Below are 27,281 nucleotides of genomic sequence, written 5' to 3'. Positions count from 1 at the left end.
ATTATTATCCACATCATCATCACCATCATTATCTCCAAGGCCTTCCTCCCTCCTAGGAAGGACCGTGACAGAAACTCCTCCAGGCTACTTTGTCCTCATATACTCGTCCCCCCCCCTCTCTCTCTCTCTCTCTCTCTCTCAGGTGAGGCGGGGTCATGCAGGTAAGCGCACACAATCTCCACCACTTCAACGTCCGTATATATGAAGTCAGTCATCATCGAAGTCACGCCCTGGGATGTAGTCGTGATGTTCCTGATCTACCTTTGATAAACAATTCTCTAGTAGTATTTATTATCAAACAATTTTTTACTACTCGTACTACATCACTTTACTGCTCACTTCAGTTTGGTTGTAAGGGTGTTTGGTAGATGTAAGAGTGAAGATAAAAGTATTCTCAAGCAATCTTGCAAGAAAACTCAAGAAAGTTTGACAATATGGTGGCAGGTCACATTCCAAGCCATTCCAGGTCGCTAGGCAATATAGGTCATTTGGGGTACTTATTCAGTCTTCTAGTCACGTCACATCCGGTTAGATCAGGTCAGCATAGGTCATCATGCAGCAAGAGGAGGTCAATATCACCAGGCGATGTCGTCAGGTCATCATGAAGTATCGGCGTCAGGTCACTTCGTAATACTGGCAAATCAGGCAAGGTCATGACGCAGTACTAGCACGGCAGGTGAGGTCAGCCTTCCAGACCATTCCAGGTGGTCAGGCGAGTGATTCCAGGCCAGTCGAGGTCGCAGGTGCAGGGGTGCGCTGGATCGATGGAGGGGGAGGGGGAGGAGGAGGAGGAAGGGAAGGGGAAGGATGGGGAAGAGGGAGGGGAGGGTTGAAGGGAAGGAAAGAGAGAGAGAGAGAGAGAGTGGTGGCGCAGGTAAAGGATGGGGGATGGAGGTGAGGAAGGTGTGGTGATGTGGGTTCATGTAGTGAGGGGGGAGGAAGGGACTGAAAAAGACGAAATTAATGGAAGGTGATTGGAAATAAAGAGGGAGAGGGAGGAGGGAAGGGGAAGAAGGGAGAGGGGAGGGAGAAAGCAAGGATGGGGAAGAGAGAGGGGGGAGGGGGAGGGGAGCACTTAGTGACCTGACCTCCAACAGTTTATGACCAAGGGCATCTTGGGGTAGATAGATACATAGATAGATACACGCACAGGTAAAAAGACAGGTATAGGAAGACACATACACACACACACACACAACACACACACACACACACACACACACACACACACAGATACACACGGATATTGACAGACAGAAAAATATAGATGGATAGACAGACAGACTGATAAACATTAGATCAATCAATACATTTACATCGACAGAGACGGAACTTGAGGAGAGAGCGGATGCGAGGGGGTAGGTACAGTTGGCAGCATATAAACAAGGGACAGTATCCTTGTGAAGCGGGGAGAGAGAGAGAGAGAGAGAAACAATGGGAGGAGTATGGAGAATAACGGTAAGAAGACAAATGGAGGAATAGAAGGACAGGCGAATATAAAAAGGAAGAGAGAGAAGGACGGACGGACGGATGGATGGATGGATGGATGGATGGAAGGAGAGAGGGACAAACGGATGATCAGAGGATAGAGAAAAAAAGGTCAGACCGAGGAACCAACAGAAAGATGGATGGATGGATGGATAGATGAGCGGATGGATGGATGGATGGATATAGGAATGTATGACTGCAGAGGAGGAGGGAATGGAGGAAACAGGGAGGAGGAAGAGAGGCAGGGGGGGAGGGATATATATACCGTGGATGGATGGATGGATGGATGGATGGATGGATGGAAGGAGAGTCAGGGTGGGAAAGGGAGTGGGAACAAGGGACGAACAGAGCGACAAGGGAGAAAGGATCGAAGGAGCGAAGGAAGGAGGCCTGAAGTAAGGACGAAAGAACCCAAGGAATGAAGACATGACTGAAGGAGGGATGAAAGAATGAAATGAAGGAAAGAAGGATGGAAGGACGAAATGATGGAAGGAATGAAAGAATGAAGAAGGAAGGAAGTAGAACGAAAGGAGGGAAGGAAGAAAGGTAGGAAAATAGGACTGAAGGATGACTGGAAGGATGAAAAAAAAAAAGAGTACAGTGGAGGAAGGAAGGGCGGAACAAGGACAGGGGGGAGGAAAGATGGATCGAATGAAGGAGAGTAAATAACAGGAAAAAAAAAAAAAAAAAAAAAAAAAACAGATGAGACGAAAATTTAATAAAAAGTTGGATAAGGGAAAGAGGAGAAAAAGATCAATATTATAAAAACCCCAAAATGAACGAAAAAAAAAAAAAAAAACCCTGAACGAGAAAATAAAAACGAATGACTAAATTAACAACACACAAACACACACAAAAACAACTCATACAAAAAAAAAAATAGTTTAATACAATACTGCAAAAAACACAAGACTTACCAAAAAAAAAAAAAAGATATTGAAATTTGGACGCAGAAAAATGGAAAAAACAAAAGAATCACAGAAAAAAAAAAAAACTCACAAGCAATGACATCACAGCCCAAAAATACATTCAAAAAAAAAAAAAAAAAAAAAAAAAAAAAATCCACACAAAATTACGGGAAACGCACACGCACATGGACACACATACATTACATACATGCACATATGAAACACACACACACACACACACACACACACACACACACACACACACACACACACACACAGAAGTCGACACAGTTTTCCCTCTTCCTATTAAGGCGCCGCCCTTCCCTTCCGTTATCATCCCCTCCCCTTCCCCCCACCCCCGCCCCCACCGCCTCCCCCCCTCTCTTCCTACATGGACAGAGAGAGAGAGAGAGAGAGAGAGAGAGAGAGAGAGAGAATCAACGTGACAGCTATAACTGAGGTAAATGAGGATGGAAAGGAAGAGGGAGGGAGAGAGAAAAATTGAGAAAGAAATAATTAAAGAGGAGGAAGATCAAAGAGAGGAGAGCAAGAAAAGAGAGAAAGAAAAACGCAGAAGAGAGGAAGACAAGTGTGAGATGAAGGAAGACAAGAATGAAGAAGAGAGGGAAAGGCAAGGAGACAGGAGCGAAAGAGGGGAAAGGAAAAATTAGGAGGAGGAGGAGGAGGAGGAGGAGGCATGACAAAAAAAAAATAACAAAAAAGGAGAACAAGGACGAATCAATCTAGCACAATAATTAAACAAAACAAAAATTAAAAAAAAAAAACTGTAAAGGGAGGAAATAAAAAAAAAACAAATAAAAAAAGAATTAAAGAAGAAAAAAGATAAATAAAAAAATCAGAGGTAAAAAGACAAACCAAGAAAAAAAAAACAAGAGGCTGAAGGACAATGACAGTAAGAAAAATAATAGATACAAATAAAGACTAATAAAAGACGAATATGAATACTAACAATAACAGTAAATGAAACAAGAAAAAAAAAGAGAAGTAACAGTAATAATAATAAAAACAACAATAATCAGTAGAAGTAGTAATGATGATGATATAATAATAATAATAATAATAATAATAATAAACGCTAATACGAAAAATAGAGAAGGGCAGGAGGAAAGGGCAGACTAAGCTAAAACCCGGGCACAAGAGTAGAGGAAGAAGATGGGAAAAGGGTCCTGTTATCGGTTTTAAGGGGAAGGTAGGGTGATGGTAGGTTATAAGGAGGAGGAGGAGGAGGAGGAGGAGGCCCGAAAGATTGAATGACACTTTCTTCTTTTCGTTAAGATTTATTCCTTACGTATAAAAATTAACAAAATACTCCCCAAAATCTTCTCCCACCCCATCCCCCTCTTCCCCAACCCCAATCTCTCCCCTCCCTTCCCCAATCCCCCTCCTTCCCAACCCCCTAATCCGTCCCCTCCTCACCCACAGCACTCTCCCCCCCCCCCTTTCCCTCGAGACTCGCCGCAACGCAAGTCGTGTTTAGCGAGCGTCACGCCGGAACACAACCCGACACCAGAGCCACCTCGCCATAACGCAACACGGATTTATTACAGACCCTCCTCAGTGTATTTTCATACGTATTTCTTGCTCTTGTTTGCCTGTGTTTTTCTTTGTTTTTAATCTTTACGTTTTATTTTCCCTTTTTCCTGTGCATTTTTTTTTTTTACAGTCAATATTACACTTAGCAATCCAGTTACGTAAGAGTCGTTGAAGAAGGTGATGATAATATTGTGTGCGGTTGTTTGCTGTTTGCTTCATGTGCTTGTTTGTGGCTGGTTGGAGAGGCAGTGTTTGTTTTTTCTGTTTTGTTTTTATTAGGTTATGTGGTAGGTGAAGGCTCCCACCATCCATTCACTTGATGTGGTGCTTCCTTCTGGTACCTTTAAGTGACAAGATCCAGACCAACATCCACTACGCTGGGTGGTAATCAAAACGAACAAATGGACGCCCTGTGGTTAAATGGTTAAGGCGAACCAAAAACGGATGGGGTTTAATAGGGATTAGGTCCAAGGGATGGTTGGGTTTACTGTACAGCTCTCACAATGCTGCTCAGGGAAAAGCGACTGGAATGAGTACCCTAGCCCGTAGCCCCTATGCTCTCAGTGGGGCAACAAAGGACTGGATGGATGGATGGATGGAAAGATGGATAGATAGATGGATGGATGGATGGTTGGATGGAAAGATGGACAGATAGATGGATGGATGGATGGTTGGATGGAAAGATGGACAGATAGATGGATGGATGGATGGATGGATGGAAAGATGGATAGATAGATGGATGGATGGAAAGATGGATAGATAGATAGATGGATGGATGGATGGATGGATGGATGGTTGGATGGAAAGATGGATAGATGGATGGATGGATGGATGGATGGATGGTTGGATGGAAAGATGGATAGATAGATGGATGGATGGATGGTTGGATGGAAAGATGGACAGATAGATGGATGGATGGATGGTTGGATGGAAAGATGGATAGATAGATAGATAGATGGATGGATGGATGGATGGATGGATGGATGGATGGATGGATGGTCGGACATAACTATATCGGGTTGCTGTCTGTAACTTCCTGGTGGTTGTGTTGCGTGTGATGCTTGTGGCGGCTGCAATTTGGCTTTGTATTCCCTCTTACCTTTCTGTTCCGCAATAACTCTCAATGTGTAGTGGTTAATCTATCTCTACTACCACCTAGAACTGAAATGGGGACCTGGATCGTAAAGAAACAGTTGAAGGTCGCAGTCTAGAGGTATGTTTGGGTACTCTCCTTGCCAGTCACATACTACACTCCTTTTACTTCAGTTTGGCCTCAAAACTGCCATCTCTCCATCTATAAGACTAAGCTGTGACAATAGATTAACGCTAGAATTTTACGCTAGTCACGAAAAAGTGCTGTGGAGAAGATAGAATGCCACTGGAACTATTTTTTCGGCCACTGAGCTACAAGAAATAAGCTGCAATAGGGCAAAATTCTGAACCACGTTAAGGTTAAAGAACTATAGCAATAAATTACCTTCTTAAGCAAGGATCTCTCTCTCTCTCTCTCTCTCTCTCTCTCTCTCTCTCTCTCTCTCACACACACACACGCTTACCTTCAACACAATGACTTCTCCTGTATTATGCCAGCAATCACCAGACGATTTTACTCAGGTATTCGGGGGGTTTCAACAGTGAGGAGAGGGGTTGAAACAGACTCCCTTAACCCCTTCAGTACCACGGCATGTCTATTTTTTTCCCGTCAGACGATTTTCTTCATCTTCAGAGCGACCTTTCGTAGTGAAGAGGTTAATATCTTCCCCCTGTATATATTCTTCAATATTCATTTTTCACGAAGACACATTCACTTTTTTTTAAATATTTTTCTTTCATTTTTCAAGTTATTCATATTTTCTTCTTGTACTTTTTTCCACGTATCTTTTTTTTTGACTCCCCTGTTCATCAAAGTAGAGAAAATACTTTGTTTTCCTTCTATATATTAATTTTTATTTTAAGTAGTTTTTTTTCTTTCTCTCTCTCTCTCTCTTATATGTATACTTAACTATGACTTTCAATTTCTGGAGAATGCCAAGGCACTTCGCAAACTTTCAAAATTTGTTAATATTCACTAAAACAGGTAATAAAAAAAAACATTATTATCTACACACACACACACACACACACACACACACACACACACATTCAGTAAGCTCAAAATAACTCTTCTTTTCAATCTTGCACACACAGGATTTGCAATAACACTGAAAAATGCACTGTCTTTCAATATTCACTTTGCTTCGTCTCCACAAACAATAGAGTTTTTTGTGCACCTGTCTTTTCTAGTGTCCATTTCCTAAGTTTTTCTTTTTTTTTATTCTTGTTTTACGATGAGATGCTCGATGGTGTAGGAGCTATAAACACACACACACACACACACACACACACACACACACACACACACACACACACAAAATGCCATGTAACACTCTCACTCACTCTCTCCCCCACTCTACCTCCAACTACTCCCGTATTGCATGCACCCTGATCAACACTTCGCCACGTCACTCTGTTGCAAGACGCTCCAGTTGCAACCTCAGGATTCGCAGCTTTTGCCTTTTGCCATCCCTTGTTACCGATTTTCTTTTCCTTATCTGCGTCGAGCCCTATTTCGCCTGTCTGTTCAACCCTTTCAAACCGATGGCCTGTTTTCCTGATTCTCGTTACTTTCAGACAATTTCATTCACTTTAGGATGGCAAAATGGCAGTATGTTAACGAAGACTGGTTCTATCTTTCTGGAAAATTATCCTTAGCATGATAAAGTTGATAGCAAGGAAACACTACGGCGTGAAACATATCGTAGCGAAGTGGTTAAGTTGCACCCTATTTATCGTGTAGAGTTCAGTCCCTATTTTAACTCGTTTTTCTTTTTTCTCTAAATATCTCCACTGTTTTATTCAAAGCTGTTCCCCAACTGAGATCCTCTCTTATCAGTACTTTATTCAACAAAATGGTTATTATTTCTTAGTCTCTTTCTTTCCGTATTTTAATTTCCCATTACTGACACTCATCCCAATTACAATTACTCTTGCTTATTCCTTCTCTTTTTCAATAATTCCGACTCACGTTTACCTGTAACATTCCTCTCTTATTTTCAATTCCTCTATATTTCAATCATCCGCACCTCCCGTTATTTGCTGTTTTCTCTCTCCCAGCTTAATTTTACACTTTTGTTTTACTTTTTCACGATGACCGAAGGGATACAATTTAGAACTATTTTATATATATATATGAGTTATCATGACAGTATTACTCATAGTTACAATGGTGCGGAAATTCTGATAAATGCATTCCTGAATGATGAAAATGTTTTTTGTTTATTTTGCGGGATAAAAGAGCTGACAGTTTTGGCGATACACAGGTTCATATATTATGCTAAACTACACTGCACCACACACACCACACCAACCCACACCTAACCACACATCAGACTACACCACACACACACACACACACACACACACACACACACACACACACACACACACACACACACACACACACACAACCCTCCTACGAACAGTGCCCCACAGACCCCACAACACCCCCCTCCCACACACACCTACACAAACACTCAAATCTGGCACAGTATCCAGCACAACACTGAGAGAGACACTGACTTGCTACACCCAACGCTCACCCACACACACACACACACACACTCACTACCTGAAGACACACGACACCACGCCTCCTACACCCCTCCCCTTCACCTCCTACACCCCTCCCCTTCACCTCCTACACCCCTCTCCCCTTCCCCTCCCCCTCTCTCTATCTCCTTCCACACCCCCTTCACCCTCCGAATCACGCCTCTCTTCTTGCATATTACGTGTCCTCTTTTTCATTCGCCAATTTTACTTGCTCCTTCAGCATTTTTTTTTTTTTTTCATACCATCCCCTCCTCCTACCCTCTCAACCCTGCTTACTCTTCCCTCATCCACTTCGTCTCTCAGTCACTCCTCCTTCTCTTCTTCTTCGTTTTATTTTCTTCCTATAACGAGTATTTTTTCAACAACTTTTCTACTTCTTCCCCACACAGTTTCAATTTTCATTTTTTTCGGCTTCCCTACACCCCCACCCTTCTCTCTCCCCTTTGCTTCCCCTCACCCCCTTCTCCTCCCCCATCACTCTCTTCTTCATACTTCCCCTTTCCCTCTTTTCCCCCTTTATGCATCTTCTCTTTCCTACACCCCCTCCTCCTTGCTCCTTCCCTTCTTCCTTCACCCCTCCACATCACTTCTCATATCTTCTTGTGTATTATTTGACTCTTTATATTTATTATTCACTATCTTTGTTTAAGTTTTTTATGCATTTTCTTTCTCCGACACTCCTCTCCCTCCCCAAGCTCTCTCCCCACCCCCTTCACCCTCCCAGCATCCCCTTTTATTTTCTTGGTACATATAACGCGTCCCTTTCCATTCACTTAAATATTTCAGCTTCAGATGGCATGTCTCTCTGCATTCATTTTCATTTTTCAGTTCCATGCCCACCCTCTGCAACCCCCAGTCTCTCTCTCTCTCTCTCTCTCTCTCTCTCTCTCTCTCTCTCTCTCTCTCTCTCTCTCTCTCTCTCTCAATATCTTAATGGGAATATAGGTCAGGATGTTGTTGGTTCTTTTTTCTTTCAGATATCTCTCCACTCTTCTTCCTCCCTCCACCCCAACCCCACACCTTCCCTCCCCTCTCCCTACCCCCCCATCCCTCCCTCATTACATCCACCCCTACCTCATATCCACTCACTCCCCTTCCTACCCCCATCTCCCCTCTCTTCCCCATCCCCTCCATTCTCTCATCCTAGTTTCCCTCGTCCAACCAAAACTCCTCCAGCGTCTCTCTCTCTCTCTCTCTCTCTCTCTCTCATCTTCCATCTTTTATTATACGTTTCTCTCTCTTCCTCTTTCCTTCTTCCCTGTTCCTTTCTCTCCCTTCTTCACTTCTTTCTAGTCTTTCGTCTTCCTCCTTCGCTGATAAGAGAGAGAGAGAGAGAGAGAGAGAGAGAGAGAGAGAGAGAGAGAGAGAGAGAGAGAGAGAGAGAGAGAGAGAGACAGACAGACAGACAGACAGACAGACAGACTTAGGCTGAAAAACTCAACCTAACAAAGGGTGATAAATATTGAAAGAATGAGAGGGAGGAATGAGCGAGGGGCGGGGGAGGGGAAAGGGTGAGAGGGTAGGGGAGGGATGTACAGTAGGGGAGCCGGGAGGAAGGAGAAAGAGGAATATAAATAGGGGGGAGGAGGACAGAGAAGGCAGGGGAGAGGGAGGAGGAGGAGAAGATGGACAACGAGGGGAGGGGAGATAAGGGTGAGAGAAGGAAGGAAGGCAGGTGAAGGGGAGAACATTATGGGAGAAAGAGGGGGAAAGGGAGCGGGGGAGGGGGGAGAGAAGGGGGAGAATAGGTGGGGGGAGAAAGGAAGGGAGGGGAGATGAGCAGGAAGGCTGAAAAGAGGACAAAAACTGTTACTTTCCTCCTCTCCTTCATCATCATCATCATCATCATCATCATTACTGTATATCTCCTCACCTTCTTCCTCTTCCGTCTTCCTCTTTTTGTTCGTTACATACATTTATACATTTTTTTTCTTTCCCTCATTTATTCCGTTCAGCCGTCCACTCATTCACTCTCACTTCCTTCCAGTCATCCCTTCCTCCTCTCCTTCCCTCCCCCTCTTCTCCTTCCTTCGCCTCCCCTCCCCTCCCAAAATACCGGTCTGACCTCAGGTGAATGAAAAGGAGGGGAAATGATCACGGGGAGTGGGAGAGGGAGACGGGAGGGGAGAGGGAGACGGGAGGGGAGAGGGAGAAGAGAGGGGAGAGGGGAGAAGCAGAGAGAAAGCAGAGATGATGGGGAGAAAATGGATGTAAAGAAGGAAATGGACAGGAAGTTAACCCAATTTTCGCTTTACTCTTTTTTAATCCGAATCCGGGCACAGGCTACCCCAGACAGACCGTTCCCTGAGGCTCAGTACTTTCGATAAGGTGTGCGCGCAACAAATGGAGCCACACACCTTCGCGTGACTTGAATGAATGGATAAATGGACTGAGAGGAGAGGGGGGAGGGAGCAACTGATGACGGATGGAGGGATGGATGGAGGGATGGATGGATGGAGGGATGGAGGGATGGATGGAGGGATGGAAGAATGGAAGGAAGGGAGAAAACATGTAAGCAAATGAGCAAACAAACAGGGAAGGAAGCAAGGAAGGAAGGAAATAAGGAAGGAGGAAAGGAAGGAAGGAAAGTAAAAGGAGAAAATAATATAAGAAATGAGCGAAAGCAGGATGGCATGAAAGAAGTACATGAATAAAGACCAAATGGAAATGAACGAAGGAGAGGGAAGGAGGGAAAGGAATAAAGAAGTATCGGGAGGTAAGAAGAAGGAGGGGAAGGAAGGAAGGAGAAGGAAGGAGAGGAAATACGAAGGGGAAGGGCGTGGCGAGATTGTAAAGTGTCATTACTTGATTACACGGCCACGGTCGCTCCACTCGTCCCCCTGGCTACCTCGTCCCCTTAGCCAGCTCGTCCCCCTGACTACCTCGTCCCCCTGACTACCTCGTCCCCCTGGCTACCTCGTCCCTTAGCCAGCTCGTCCCCCTGGCCACCTCGTCCCCTTAGCCAGCTCGTCCCCCTGGCCACCTCGTCCCCTTAGCCAGCTCGTCCCCCTGGCTACCTCGTCCCCTTAGCCAGCTCGTCCCCCTGGCCACCTCGTCCCCTTAGCCAGCTCGTCCCCCTGGCCACCTCGTCCCTTAGCCAGCTCGTCCCCCTGGCCACCTCGACCCCTTAGCCAGTTCGTCCCCCTGGCCACCTCGTCCCCTTAGCCAGCTCGTCCCCCTGGCCAAATTCTCGAACATTATGGAAGTAAATAATTCAAGAGGAGGAAGAAAATTATCAACCAAGGAAGGAAAATATCAGGACATACAGGAAGGAGGGAAAGAAGAAAGAAAAGGGATGGAGGGCAGGAAGAAAGAAAAATGAAGAAGGGAAAGAAGGAAGAAAGAAAAGGGAAGGAGGGAAGGAAGAAAAGGGAAGGAAGGAAGGCAAGCAGAAAAAGGATGGAGGGAAGAAAGGAAAGCAGAAAAAGGAAGGAGGGAAGGGAGAAGAAGAAAAAGGAAGGAGGGAAGGAAGGAAAGAAGAAAACAGAAGAAATGAAAGCATAAAAATGGAAGGAGGGAGGGAAGGAAACGAAGAAGGACGGAGGGAAGAAAGGAAGAAAGAACACCGAAAAAGGTAAGGAAACATGAAGGAAAGAAGGACGCAGGGACGGAATGAAGGATATGGAAAAAAAAATGGAAGGTTGTGGGAAAGGAGTGAGGGATGGGAGAGACGAAACGACGAAAAATGGGGAATGAATAAACGAAAAGAATAAACGAAAGAAAAAAGGAAAAAGGAAGAGGGGAGGGGAACGATGTGGAGGGGGGGGAGGAAAGGAAAACTGGAAGAAAGGAGGAAGGGAGGACGAAGAGGAAACAGAAAGGAAGAGGGAAGGGAAGGAGAGAGGGGATGGGGTGAAGGGAAAAGTGAGGGGTGTGGGAAGGGAATATTAGAGCAACGAAAGGATGGGGAGAATAGGGTGGGGAGAAAAGAGAGAAGGGAAATGGAAGGGGAGGGGAGGGGACGAAGTGAGAGAGGAAGGGGAAAGATAAAGGAAGAAAGGAGAGAGAGAGAGAGAGAGAGAGAGAGAAACAACGGAGGATGGGGGTGGAGAGGAAAGTAGAAAAGGGCGATGCGAAGGGAAGAGACACGTGGGGAAGGGAGGGATGGGGAGGGAAGGGGGAGGCAAAGCAATAATGAGGAGAAATGGAACAAGGGAGGTAAGAGTGGGAAGGGGAGGGAGGAAAAAAGAAGGAAGGCGGAGGGTGAACGAGAGATAAGGAAGAAAAAGGTAAGATAAGATAATGGAAGGAAGGGAGGGGAGGGGAGGGGAGGGGAGGGAAGAAGGTAAGAGACACGAGATCAAAGTGAGGCAACGAAAGAGATTACCATTGTCCTAACTGACGCCCTCTCTCTCTCTCTCTCTCTCTCTCTCTCTCTGTTACTTGTGTGGAGGAAGGAGGGAGAGAATGAATGGGAGGGAGCAAAAGAGGAATACGTTGATGAACAGGGAGGGAGAACAATGGAGGAAGGTCTGGAAAAACGAGGGTGAGAAAAAGGGAGGAAGGGAGAGGTACATATGTTGAGAGAGAGAGAGAGAGAGAGAGAGAGAAGGAGGGGGACCTACAATGAAGGAAAGGAAATTAACGCAATCACAGCTCGGTAGTCACACACACACACACACACACACACACACACACACACACACACACACACACACACACACACACAACCTGACGGGCAGATTTTTACACAGAGAAGGAATCATATATCAAGTATTAACAAAAATCTTAGACAGACAAAGTGACAGACAGACAAAAAGGCGATCAGACCAAAGGGAAAAAAACACTAAATCAAGAAAATGAAAAAAAAATGATGGAAACATGAGTAACAAATCACATACAAAATATTAAAAAAAAAAATTAATAATAATCAATAGCGCTTAATACAAAATTATTTTTAAAAATTACCAAAAATCAATAAAATTACATGGTACCAGAAAGAAAATTGAGACGTACAGACCAAAACATCTAAGTAAAACAATGAACCCAAATAAATAAGTAAATAAGTAAAGGTATAATATATGGGTAAAAACCAAAAAAATAAATAAATAAAACCAAAAATAGATAAATATATAAATACATGTAGACATCAAACGTATAACAGCATCTATCATGTAAAATAATAATAATGAGTCAAATAAAAAGAAAATTAAATATAAAAATAGGTAAAATAAATCATAAAATGAAGTGTGTTGGGGGAGAGGGCGAGATGAAAGGAAAGGTGGGAGATTTCGGTGCCTATGGTGAACTTTCGGCCCCCAGTGGTCAATTACCGGCCCCTGCCTCAATTCGGCTACTGCTTCGTGTTTACCTTCCATTAGGGGAGGGGGGAAGGGGGAAGGGGAGGGGGGAATGATGGAAAGAAGGGAGACAATGAGTGAATATGAAGAAGAGGGAAGTGATGGAGAGGAAGGGAAAGACAGGAGAAAGAAGAGAAAGAAAGGAGAAGGAAGGGGGAAAAAGGAGAATGAAAGGAAAGAAAGGAGAATGAAAAGAAAGAAGGAAGGGGAAGAAAGGAGAAGGAAGGGGGAAAAAAGGAAAAGGAAGGGGAAAAAAGGAAAAGGAAGGGGAAAAAAGGAAAAGGAAGGGGAAAAAAGGAGAATGAAAAGAAAGAAGAAAGGGAGAGAATGGAGAAGGAAGGGAGAGAAAGGAGATGGAAGGGAAAGAAAGCAGGAGGGGAAAGAAAGCAGGAAGGGAAAGAAAGGAGAAGGAAGGGTGAAAAAGGAGAAGGAAGAGAAGGGGAAGAGGAGTACAAAGGAATACAAAGAGGAGCAAACCGCAACAGGAATAATACTCTTTTCGAATTCATTTGTTGCAGAAAAGACTATGATATCTAGATCTATGAGAGGAAGATAAGGATGGCAAAGCAGGAAGGGGAGAGAGAGAGGTGGGGAGAAAAGGGGAGAGAGATAAGGGGAGGAGAGTAAGGGAGAGATGAAGAGGAAGATATGAAGAGGGAGGATCATGAGTGGAGGAATAAAGAAAAAGGAAGAGGAAGAGGGGGAGACAGAAAAGGAGGGGGAGAGAGGAGGAGGAGGTGTGAGAAGGGGAGATAACGAGTAGTGAAGGGAGGGGAGAATGGGAGGGAGAAGAGGGATGGGAGGAGGGGAGGGAGGGCACAGAAGGGGGGAGGAGGAGGAAGAAAGGGCAATAGGAAAAAGGGAGGAACAGAGAAGAAAAGAAAAGGTAAGGGTGAGAGGAAAAGGAAAGGGAGTAAGGGTGGGAGAGGAAAAATAAGAGGGGAGTAGATGAAGGGAGGGGGGAGATAAGTATGGGTATGGGAAAATGAGGGGAAGAGAGGGGAAGGGGAAAAGAGGGGAAGGGGAAGAGAGGGGAAGGGGAAAAGAGGGGAAGGGCAAGAGAGGGGAAGGGCAAGAGAGGGGAAGGGGAAGACGAAGACAGGAGGGGAAGGAGATGAGGGACGAAAGGAGGAGAAGAAGAAGGAAAAGGAAGGGAAGGGGAGGAGGGAAAAGGAGCGGAAGAGGAGGGGAGAAAAAGAGGGGAAGGAGGGCAGAGGAAATGGGACGCGAGGGCTGGAAGTTCTACATCTTTGGTCTAGTTCGGCTACTTCTCTAACTCCAGCAACACTCTCTCTCTCTCTCTCTCTCTCTCTCTCTCTCTCTCTCTCTCTCTCTCTCTCTCTCTCACACACACACACACACACACACACACACACACACACACACACAGAGCAGCTGCAGGAAAGATGTGGAGGAACTGAGTTAGGAACGAAAAGGACGAAGTGAAAGATGACACAGAAGGCAGGAAGAAAAACAGGCAGAGGAAGAGGACTAATATTCCGGAAGTAAAGGAGGAGGAAGAGGAAGTGGAAGAGGAAGAGGCTTTACGACCTCTATTCTAACCAGATGTCACTTGGACCTATTTCTCTAAAGGACGCTTGACCCAGGTGCTCACTGTCTTCCATCCTCCTCTTTACTCTTTTTCACTCTCCTCTGCTCTCTTCTTGGACGGCCTCTCCTTAGTCTTCTTTATTCTCTTTATTCCTCTTCGTCTTCTTACATTCTGTCTACTCTTCTCTCTGTTTTTCCTCTTTTCTTCTTCATTTATTAAACTTCTCTCACGGGTTCTTTACTCCTTCCTTCTTACCCTTTCCTATTTTTCATTCCTATTTGCTCTCTCTCTCTCTCTCTCTCTCTCTCTCTCTCTCTCTCTCTTCTTTGCTGTCTTCTTAAACTATATAAAGTACACACACACACACACACACACACACACACACACACACACACACACACACACACACACACACATTTTCCCACTAAAAAAAAAAAATCACAACCACCCAATATAAATCCTCATCATTAATCCCCAAGATAATCCCATAAAAAAAAAAAACTTACCAAGCATATATATATATATAGGTCGATGTGGCATATTTCATTTTTTCATCTTTCATTTTTTTTTTTGAGTCTAGCATATATCCGAATTTCTATATTACATTTCCCCGTACTGACAATCACAATATTCTTTAACATGAAGGATTGGTTGATGGGTGAATGAATATGTCTGGGTTTTTTTTCTGATTTTTAGCCTGGTAATAGTTATTGTGATTTTCTGTGTTCTTGATTTTTTATTCGAAGCGTTGTATTTAAGACAGCGGGAAATATGGTGGTGGTGGTAATAATAATAATAGTAATAATAATAATAATAATAATATGAAGAAGAAAAGAAGAAGACGAAGAAGAAGAAGAAAAAGATGCAAAGGAGGGAGAAAACAATAATAATAATAATAATAATAAAAATAATAATAATAATAATAACCGTAATAATAACAATAACAATAATAATAGTGTCATTATTAAAGTGCACTCTTTCCTAACCTTTGTGTTTTTTTTTTCAATTATCTGTATGTCTACTATTTATCTATTTGTATACTGTTATCTATCTCTGTTTGTTGGATATTCAGTCTATCTATCAGTCCAACAGTCTATTTGTCTGTCAGTTCGTCTTGATGTTTCTTTCTCTTCCATCTATCTCTATCTATCTATCCAACCCTCTATCTATCCATCTTCTCCTCCAATCACCAACTATGCTAAGCTTAGTCATTTACATCGATCGACAGTAATTTCCTAGCATTATCTATCTACATACACCTCTCTATCTATCTATCTACCATCCACAAATCAATCTACCCATCAATCCATCCATGTCTATCAAAAACCTGTCTATCAATGCATCAACTGATCTATCATCCATCCATCCATCCCCACAACACAACCCATACATATGCGCCTCTATGTCCCCCCCTCCATTTCCATAGTGACATTCCAGCTCCCTGCATCATCCCTTCAGTATATCCAGACTCCAGATGTACGTAATAAAGTCATAAATAAAGAAGGACATGAATAGCTAAGTCTCCCCCTCCCCAGCTTCCAACATGATAGAAAATGAGGATGAGAGAAAATGGGATAGGGCTGAGAGGAAAAAGAAAATGAGATCGTAACAGACGGAAAGATTGATACCTGGTATAGAAAGACACAGACTGAGAAATAAACATGGAATGATAAGCTACGTAGACTTAGATATAGAAATAGATTTAGATATTTATAGATGCAGAGATAATATACATGTATAGATAAATGCAGACAGAGAGATGAACAAACATGGAAGAATGATTGGGAGGAAGCAGTGACCTGAAAACGAGAGAGAGAGAGAGAGAGAGACGCAACTCTTCCCACACACTCGTATTCCGGCCTCTCTAAAATATTCAATACCCGAAGTTGATATACCGACACCACACACACAGGCACACCCCACCACACTCTATACCATGCATATATATCACTACGGACGAATATAGGGTGAAGTTATATGGTGATGCATAGAGGGTGAAGTTATATGGTGATGTATGGAGGGTGAATTTATGACTGGTGACGTAAAGTAAAATAATGTGATTAGTGGAGTACATTTTTAAATATATTTTGGGAATGGTTTTTACAGGACTGATAGTGTGCAAAGTAAGTGTATATTATAGATAATGTACACACCATAGTAATTCAAACGGGTGATAGTGTATATAGTAATTTAAATAACTGGTTCTGTACAGCCGCGTTAATAAGTATTGTCACAGCCTACTGATTTTTACATGGCCTTCGTGACACAACTTATTTGGGCGACTGTACACAGAAAAATTATATGGCAGTTCAGGTTATTTTGGCATTTTTCGCTGGAGAGAGAGAGAGAGAGAGAGAGAGAGAGAGAGACAGGGTAAAAACTTCACTACTTTCGCTTTTTATTCTACCAAAATTTCATCCACTTGTCTCCAAATTTCAAACTTACTTCCGCCCCTTCCCAAAGTTTATATGATTCAATACAGCGGTCAGAGTGAGGCCACAAAGGGGGGATGGGCGGGGGGTGTAGGGGAGGGAAATGACGAGGGGGAGAAACAGTGGGTGTAGGAGGGAGAAGGAATTGGGGAAGACAGGGAGAGCGAAGGAGGCAGAGAAAGCATGTGGAGAGGAGGGGTAGGAAGAAAGGAAAAGCGAAGGGGAAGAGAGAAAAGTGGGGAGAGAGAAAGAAGAATAACGAAATAGGAAAGAAACAGGAGAGAGAAAAAAGAGAAGAGAGGGATATATAAGGATGGAAAGTGAAACAGGTGGTGACAGAGAGAAAAGGAGGGAAAGACAGAGGAAAAAGGGAAGGGAAAACCATGAGAAAGAAAAAGGATGAGAATGGAAGGGAAAAAAAAAGGGAAGGGTGGGAAAGGAAAAGGAAGGAAAGAGAGAAGGGAAATTAACGAAAGGAATGGACAGGAAGGGAAGGAAAGGAAGATGGGGACTGGGGAATGAAGGATGTGGTGGGAAGGGAAAAGAATGGGGACATTTATCTATTTATCTATCCACCTACTTATCTATCTACCCTCCATATCTATCTTGGGAACGGAGGTTAGGGGAGAGTGGGATAGAAACAGGGAACATTATCTATCTATCTATCTATCTGTCTATCTATCAACTTACGCCAAATCCTCGACAAAAGGCATCTCAAAGCATTTCTGTCCCTACTCAGTGAAGACCATCCTTTTACGACACACCACCCAACTTTTACCCCGTCCTCTCTCTCCTCCTTCTCCTCCTCCTCCTCCTCCTCCCCCTGCCATCCCGTCCTCAGTCTTCCTCTCCCTCTCCTCCTGATCCTTCACTCTGTCCTCAGATTCCCTTTCCTCCTACCCTTTATCCTTTACCTCGTCCTTGGTCCCTCCCTCCTCCTCCTCAACCCTCTCCGGATCTTCAAGTCCTTCATCCCTTCACCCTGTTTTCGGCCTCCCTGTCCCCTCCTTCCCAAGAGATAATAATCAAGGAATGGTTTTTGAAGTGACAGAATTGATTTCGTACCAATCGAAGTTGAAAATTCACCACGCAGGCTATGTACTATGTAATTCTATAATAATAATAATAATAATAAACTAAAAGCAAAAATATACATAAAAACTGCAATTCCAAAAAACATAGTCCTCATATCATCACCATGACCACAATAAATGACAAAAATAAAGAATAAAAAAGAGCCTGGAAAACGAAAAACACGCAATATATCAGAAAAAAACACACAAAGCAGACAGAAAAACTGACACACGTAGGCAACCAATAGATAACACCAGAATAGATATTAATAAATTCTTGTAAAATCTCCTACTGCGAAATATAATTCAATTCAGATGCAAAACAATGAAAATGCTGGAAATGTGATGAATATTTTGGTCCAAAGGAAAGATTTTCGTATTTATCTTCAGTTTACGATGGGTGATTAGATTTGGAAACACACACACACACACACACACACACACACACACACACACACACACACACACACACACACACACACCAAAGTCTAATGATTAACAGCATCATAAGAGCACAAACCTTGAAAGTATAATGGAAGAAATATTTAAACATAATAACAACAATTTTAATATTATAAGCAGTACATACAATTACTAAAAAAAGGAATGGAAAAAATCTTACCCTAATAATGAACCATCTTTAAAAATATATATATACAGTACACATATATATACAGTACACATGAAACTTACCCTGAGATACATAAATACTGTACTATGTAATCTCCTGAAATGTAATGCATGGAAACTCAAGAATGTAATTAGTACTCAGTCAATTACCTGTCTAAAATACAACACTTAAATTCCCTAAAAAATAATTAGTTAGAATTTTAAGGTACAAAATTTTTACTGCTGTTACTGATGATATTATTTGTTATTATTCTGATTATTACTGTTATCATCATTATTATTATTTCTACAAGTTCTCTCATTATCATTATTATTAAAACTGTTAGTCTCCACAAGAACTAGCTTAACATTAACATAATTATTTAACCTTTTCATATTTAACAAGCAGAGCAACTTGTGATAAAGCAAAGTCTGTTGTTAATATATGTACACAAATAATTTATATATGAAAAGTGTAAACCGTGGGGCATATACCGTAAAAAGGACACAATATATAAAAAACAAGTGCATATATATACAAAGGCCTTAGCCCACTCTCACAATGGTAAATTTTAAAGTCTGGAGCTTTTTTTTGAGCAAGGCAAAAATCTTAAATGAACATGGATAATATAAGTGGCGTCCAGAAATAAACATGAAGGTAAGCACATAACTGGTCAACTTCAAAATAAACTGGACCGCCTGTTTTTCTCTATCAAATCAGCAGGTAAATCTATAACCTCAATCTGAACTCCCCATTTTACCTATGACTTGAACCTGCACAGTCGAACCCCACAAACTTTAAGGCGTGTGCAGGTCGGCCACTACCGTACAGCACAAAAATCGCCTAATATTCCACCTCCTCCACTTCTCACTTTCCTCTGTTGATTGCCAGTGTGATGTGCCACAAAGGAAAGTGACGGACATGCCCTAAGGGTGATGTGGAAGCGGTGGAATAGTAGGCGAAATATTTGTCCACGGGGGTAAATATGTGACACAAATATACTAACTGCCCAATTACCTATGAGAGTGGGCTAACAAGTGGTTCACCGGTATATTGTGAACTTGAGTCGAGCCGGAGGGGGCTGGGGAGGGCGGGGGGAGAGGGGGGGTTAATTACCTCCAGATGACGAACACATGAGGGTAATTAGTGTGATTAACCTCTTCACTACGATGACCTGAGTATAATTTCCCCTCGTGACCTTACCGACCTTGCTCCGTATTTTCTTCGGTCAAGGAGGCTCCCTAACACAATTTCCTCAGCGATTTATTTTTGCATCCGGCTGGTTAATATCGTTTTGTACCTTCCTTACCCAGAGTATGGCGATATCACAATGAGTTAAGCAAAAGAGGACAGTAACGTATAATAAGTACAATGAATCGCTTCGGAAGAGGTATTACGGAACTAAGATGTGGAATTGTGATGTGGAAGATGTGGCATTACGGTGTGGAAGTTGTGAACTGTGGTGTGGAAGATGTGGAACAGCGGTGTGGAAAAAGATATCGACTTATGACTCAGAATCTAAGTATGTTAATTATTATGTGGAAAGATGTTTGGTGGTGGACAGGATAAAAGTACAAATGAAATGAGGGACAGGGCGACATGGAGGCGCTTTGTTTGTGGCCACCCCTTACGGGATTATGGAGTCTGGCAATAGATAGATGGATGAGACGGCATAAACTTCGGTCTGCCTTCTCTAAATGCTAAGTCATGCAGCAGAGAAGCAGACAGAGAGGCAGACATAGCAAATAATTCTGCTTTTTCCTTCATACTGGTTATTATGATGATTACAATGGGAATTATTAAAGCCAAACTCGTATGCAAAAATATAAATAACGAGAGAGAATTTAGTGACTAACTAAAAAAAAAATGGTAGGATTAAAGTTACGATTTTGTTCACGAGAGAGAGAGAGAGAGAGACCTACCGCTTCTATTGGCTAAGGGGAGGCCTCTCGTAGTGAAGGGGTTGTCCCTGAATGATCAACAGCCTCTCTGAGTGAAGGGGTTATTATGATAGAATGTTCAAAATGTGTTCGTAACTGGAAGGCGTGAACGTGTGTCAACAAGTGCATTTTGGATATGGGGGGGAGGGGGGGAGAAGGGGGTAATATATGCAGTAAATCGAAAACAAAGAAAACAACTTGTGGGCTACTTACCAATTCCAGTGATATAACACATATAAAGTTTAAGAAATATATAAAAATTATTAAACTTTTCGGTGACATAAATACCACTTACCTCGAAAACAAACCACAACGAGAAATTCACCCAAGAAAAACGTAAAATAAAATTGAATGTAAGACCGAATTCGCGTTAATTCCTGTGTATTTCCTACTTATCCGCAATCAGAATAAAAAAAAAATCCACTTAAAAAAAAATAACTATATAATCTACAGTATGGCTAAATTCACCCTGATTCACGTATATGTAATTATTATCAAAAATTACTGACAACCGAACGAAAATGTAAACATAGGAATCAAAGAAAACTGGTGTGCTTTCAGGGCTAACTCACCCAATCCATTCTCCAGGTGCCGATCGTCGCATATGTCCTCGAGTGAGTCGCACTGACGGAGGGAGTTACTGCTGCGGCGGGAGGCAGGACCGGGACTACCACCCTGGGGAAAGAAAGGAAAGGGAAAGAGCTTTTAGTCCACGAAGAAAAAAAAATAGCCTATACAGAAACGCAACTAAAATCACCGTAAATATAACTAACTACCACTTCAGAAAATAAAGAGAATAACTAACTATTAACTTGTAAAGGAAGAAGCATACCAGTATACAAGAAGATAAGAAAAAAAATACTCAAATTCTCCCGCAATCAGGATACACTTACAGATATTAAAATTACGAAATAATAATGTTAATAAAAGAATAACAAAACGATGATGATGATAAGTATACGGTAACAGGCTAACAATCTTTTTTATCAACAGAAATATTTATTTTAAAAAAAGCTCACTCGCGGATAATGAGAGAGAGAGAGAGAGAGAGAGAGAGAGAACCTTCAATTATTACAGAATATTACGATATGCATGTTCACGCTCTCCCTCTCTCTCTCTCTCTGTATAATAATAATAAAATTATTATTATTATTATTATTATTTTCAACCCTTCGAAGGAAGATGGTGTCATTATCGGCAACTCGCCCTATATCGCAGCGGTGTGTGTGTGTGTGTGTGTGTGTGTGTGTGTGTGTGTGTGTGTGTGTGTGTGTGTGTGTGTGTGCTTTAACTCCCATTCCCTGGCTATTCCTATTACTACAACCACAATACAACTACTACACTACTACTACTACTACTACTACTACTAAGTGTGTCCTGGAGTATCACCCTTCACACATAATGCCGCCACTACCATCACGTGGCTCTTACATCGGGCTTTTATGACGCGTAATATTACTTTGCAATTCTTTCATGCATATTGCAGGACTGGGGGTGCACTTGCCATGATTCCTCTGATTGCACAGGAAGAAATTGCACACTAAACTTATTATTATTATTATTATTATTATTATTATATGTAGTAGTAGTGGCATGACAACTTATCTTTATCTTTATCTTCATTATCATTATTTTTATCAACTTATCTTTATCTTTATCTTCATTATCATTATTTTTATTATTATATTTAGAACAAAGACTTGCAGAGGTACTAACTGCTATTTATTTCTTAGTGTTTTATTCCTGCTTCTCTTAATGCTGTTGTTGATGATAGTGTACATGTCGTTGATGATAGAGTGTTCTTGTTACTGCTTGTCGTTGTTGCTGGTGGTGGTGGTGGTGTTATTACTGTTATTGTTATTGCTGCTGCTCCTACTCTTGTGTCTGTTCTAGCCCCGCATTTGTTATTCTTGTTTACCAATCACGCTGAACAAACAAAAACATACTACACGACATGGACACAAAAATGCTACACACGAGAGAGAGAGAGAGAGAGAGAGAGAGAGAGAGAGAGAGAGAGAGAGAGAATATGAACACATGGTTGGAGTGTATCTTCCTATCTCTTATCGCGGACATTCCTTCGTGCTGATTGTGTGTGTGTGTGTGTGTGTGTGTGTGTGTGTGTGTGTGTGTGTGTGTGTGTGTGTGTCTTACATGCACTGAAACGTACACAATCTCAAAATTATCCACGCCTTCTTTGCCACACTATAACTTCCCCGACTCTCTCTCTCTCTCTCTCTCTCTCTCTCTCTCTCTCTCTCTCTCTCACGCCTGATCCCACACAGTTCACCGATATTACTGGCTTAGGGATGGATTTGTTAAGCTCTCTCGGACACCCACCTTACATAAACACTCACTCACTTTCTCACTCAAGCTCTCTCACATGTTCTTTATTCTGACGATGTGCACACGTATTTTGATGAGAAACAGCGCAGTAGGCTGACAGACAGATAGATAGGTTGATAGATTTAGATAGACAGACAAGACAGATAGATAGGTAGGTAGGCAGGCAGACACACAAACAAACATAATATAATAGATGGATAGGCAGATAAAAAATAAACTGGCATATAATAGGCAGACTTACATATAGATGAATGCTAAAATGAAAATATAGATATACAGTAAATATGAAATGCATGTTTTGCAGTCTTATTTTTGCACCTTCATACTGGGCGCTTCCTTTTCAGTACTACTTTCTATCATTCCTGTAAAATTTCCTACCGGCGTTTCAGTCTTGCCAGGCGTTTCTTCTCCCTATTTTCCGGTACGGCAGATTCTCGGAGGGTTAGGAGGGTGGGGGAGAGCCTTATGCCTTGCTACCCTGTTCTTGAATATGCACAGGTTAACTAAAACACGAGTCCATTAATATACAGATCGGACCACCAAGAAAAAACAGGTCTGTGTGGTTTGTGTATCTATATAACACCTCAGGGTCTGTGTGCTCTGTGTAACTATGTACCTTCTCTCACTCATTTAACCCCTTCCAGTACGAAGGCTTTGTTGTTGCATTTAATGGCTTTGTTGTTGCATTTAATCCTCACACGATTTTATTCAGGTAAGGGGCGAGCGCTGTTGGAAATTGGACGAATGGAGTCTGTATGAAGCGTTCTGACTACCGTACCTCTCTCTTAAGTTGAATAATATTGTGTGTTGACAGAGGGAACAGTGTTAAAATGACGCCATCGTAGTTAATGGGGTTAAATCTTTATTACATGCTCTTCCCTAGTCACTTCTTCCCCTCCACCTGTCTCTTTCACCTTCTCTCTTCTATTTTCTCTCTCTGTAGTACTCTCATGTTCTGCTGCATTAAAGATCCTTCCTTCCTTTTTTCTTTTGTACTCTCTCTCTCTCTCTCTCTCTCTCTCTCTCTCTCTCTCTCTCTGATATATCTGTATAGCTATTTCGAAGATGACGACGACGAAGACGACGACGTGGACGACGGTAGTCATGATAATGCAGGTAAAGATGAAGATGAAAATGAATATGAAGACGACGATGACGACGACAATGATAATGGTGATGGTGGTGGTGGTGAGAAAGAAAAAGACGAAGACGAAGACGACGATGACGAGGACAAATGAACCGACAAAAAGACAACGGAGACGAAAAGAACACCAAGATAACGATGATGATATCCATGACGAATCCATTACCTCACCAACCCATTACCTGAGCTACCTATCTAATCATCTACCTGTCACCTTTAATCACCCCACTCCGCACCTGGTCAGAAGACACCGAGGCCGCTGAACCACTCGTCCTCATCGCCGTCGGGGTAACCAGCGCAGAGACGTCGGAAATTTTTGATAGGTCCTTCTCCGACACGGCCTTCTTCAGGTTGGACGTGACCTTGGCGAAGAGCGGTTTGGCCTTCTGCAGGTACTTCTTGCCCTTGGATTTGCTGGTCTTGATGTGCTCCAGGCTCTTCGTCTTGTGGAGGGGCTTGTCTGGATGGACGGTGGGCACTGGCGTCGAGGTGGGCAGGTCCACGGTGTCGCTGTCGAAGGGGTACTGCGTGAAGGAGGCGCGGGTGACCAAAGGGGAACGATGGTCTAGGATTGCTACCCCTGTGCGCCGGGTCTCGGAAGGGGAGTCTAAAAGAGGGGGTGAGTGGTGGTAGTAGTTGTAGCTGTCGTTGCAGGGGTCGTCAGGATGGTGGTAATCGTGGGAGGGGTCGTGAAGGTGCTGGTTGTCATGAGGATAGTAATAGTCGTGGTAGAGATTGTTGGACTGGTGGTAGTCATCCTGATAGTAGTCGGGAGGATGGTTTTGGAAGTCTTGGTAGTGGTCGTCATTCTGGTAGCTGGGATTGTTGTGGTCGTAGTCCTGATGGTACTGACCGTAGTCGTAACTGGAGTCGTCGGAGAGCTGATAATCGAGACTTGGATTAATAGCTTCTACGGGTGACTGATCCGCGGAACTTAAATAAAATGGATTGACAGCTTCCATTGGCATGTTTGTGAGGTCATCGCAGGCTTGCAGGAGGAACGCGTTGGTCTGGTGCTTCCCTGGTGCTAGTTCTTCTCCGTGTTCCTCGTAATCGTGAGTTCCTGTTCCTTCTGCTGCTTCCTGCTTCTCCGAACTCTCCTCGTCACTCCCCTCACCGAAAATCATGCCTCCAAATTCGTCCGTGAATGAGCTTGGGACGATACCAGGTTCATGTCCCTCCATTCCAGGGCTCCCTTGCTTTGTCTCTCTCCCATCACCATTCGCTCCACCATGGCCTCTCCTCCCATTACCATTATTTCCATGGTTGTTTCTCCCATTGCCAGTGGTTTCAGGGTGGTCTTTCTCAACTCCACTCTCTTCGGGGCAAGTACGTTCATCCTTCCTCTCAGAGCCACCAGTACCAACACCATAGTTTCCATGATCACTCCCGTATCCGCTCCCTCCACAACCATCCCTTCCATTACCGTCTCTCTCATACCTACCCTTCCCATCACCACACTCCCTCCTACTACCATCACATCCACCAACCCTCCAGCCACCACCAATCCAGCTCGTTCTCTCCTGTCCATCGCCTCTCCTTCTCTCTCCCCTTTCCTTCAAGCTTCCTCTCCTCTCTCCACTTTCCTCCCGACCCCATCCTCTCTCACCTCTCTCCTTCAAACTCCCTCCCCTTTCTCCCCTCTCCTTCAAGCTCCCTCCCCTCTCTCCTCTTGCCTTCAAATCTGCTGTTCTCCCTCCACTTTTCTCCCAGCTCCCTCCTGAGTCTCCCCCGCCCTTCCACCCCTCTCCCCTTTCCTTCCAGCTGCCTCCCCTCTCTCTCCCACTCCTCCAGCTCCCTCCCGCGTCCCCTTCGACCCCTCCTCGCCTGCTCCCGCCGCTCCACGTCCTCTCCCTGACGGGCGAGGGGTCGGTGACTCTCAGGGTCCACTCCCGTCGGTGCCTCAGGTAATCCAAATCCTCCTCCTGGATTACACTCAGGTTGATCTCGCATGAAAGGGGACGACGACGAGACATTTTTCTTCTCTCTCTCGTCACTTTTTTCTTGAACAGCTTTTTTCCTTGATTTTTTTTTTATTATTTTTCTTTCTATATCGTTTAACCTTATATTTTGCTTCTTATTCCTCTTCCTCTTTTGCTCTTAACTTATCGCACATTCGTATCTCCAGCAGGATACTCTCAACTGGGGACCCTTGACACCTCTCCTGTATACACCAGTCCCCCTGTCAACCCGTCCTGACCCGCTGTACAGGGGTTGGTTTACGCCTCCCGAGTGGATAGCTCCGGCCCTGCACTAGACCACTCCATGCTGCTGATGATGATGATGATTTGGCACTGGCGCGAGATATGAAAGTGATCGCTCTTTAGGTGAAAAAAAAAAAAAACTTACTTTACAGCTTTCTTTTGTTTCTTTAGTTCTATTTCACCTTTAAATGTTAATTCCAATCACAATTTACGCCGAGATTTTTTGCGACCAGAATTCACATGAAGAATTTCTGTACTTCCATTATATTTTTTTTTTTTTAATTATATCTTTTTTTTTAATCACAATAAATCATTCTCTACGAAAAACTGTGATTTATACAAAACTTTCCTTTACTTCCATTTCATATTTGGTCTTTTTTTTTTTTTTTTAACTCACTGGACTGGTTGTATAGTTATTAAAAAAAAAATCAGTACCAAAAAGTCACTCCCTAAAAAAAAAAAGAAAAAAAAACTGCTTCATTAAGTATCGTTTTCTTTATATTTCACTTTTTAAAAAATATTTATCGTACTGAAGCCATACGAATATTATCACTCATCTAATATCAGACATTCATTAATACTTTTCCCTTAATTTTCGTTTATATTTCGTTATTATGCGATTAACCATGAGAAATCTACCTATGATCCAGGTGTACAGGGATATTAATTACACTACAGGTATGCCTTATCATAAAATTCAGGAGATATCACTAGTATAATCACTACTGAAAATTATATCACAATTATACCACTTCATAACCACTTAATATTTGCTTCATCTGATTACGCATTCCAAGTGCAGCCACTTAGTAAACGTATGAGCATATAAGCAGTATAAAGCACTAAAATATGACCACTTATTTGGTACACTTTCACTTGACCACTTATTCTGTACACTTTTCACTGACTACTTATTTTGTACACTTTCCCTTCACTACCACTTCATTTTCTGGTTTTCTCTGATTAACCCTTTGAGTACGATGACTTTTTCATTTTCTTGGCATTTTCAGACGATTTTCTTCAGCTCAGGAGACACTTTTCGAGCTGAAGGGGTTAAGTGCAGGTGTCAGTAACTCCTTCAT

General features: G+C 42.8%; 1 protein-coding gene across 1 annotated transcript in view; it reads right to left on the bottom strand.

Moving 5' to 3' along the window:
- The window catches only part of LOC145399798 (uncharacterized), a 662,740-nt gene that overhangs the window by 283,888 nt on the left and 351,571 nt on the right, over positions 1–27,281 (bottom strand). Inside the window, exons 4-5 of the mRNA XM_080272347.1 lie at positions 24,232–25,339; positions 21,078–21,180 (exon numbers count right to left, since the gene is read on the bottom strand). Of these exons, the coding sequence (XP_080128473.1) occupies positions 21,078–21,180; positions 24,232–25,339 (1,211 nt within the window). The remainder of the gene's footprint in view (positions 1–21,077; positions 21,181–24,231; positions 25,340–27,281) is intronic.

This window comes from Coenobita brevimanus, chromosome 50 (genome assembly GCF_032717465.1).
Source record: "Coenobita brevimanus isolate Jiangsu-jjx chromosome 50, ASM3271746v2, whole genome shotgun sequence".
NCBI classification, from domain to species: domain Eukaryota; kingdom Metazoa; phylum Arthropoda; class Malacostraca; order Decapoda; family Coenobitidae; genus Coenobita; species Coenobita brevimanus.
Note: the sequence above shows the minus strand (reverse complement) of the source record. Positions and strands in the feature narration are given on the sequence as shown.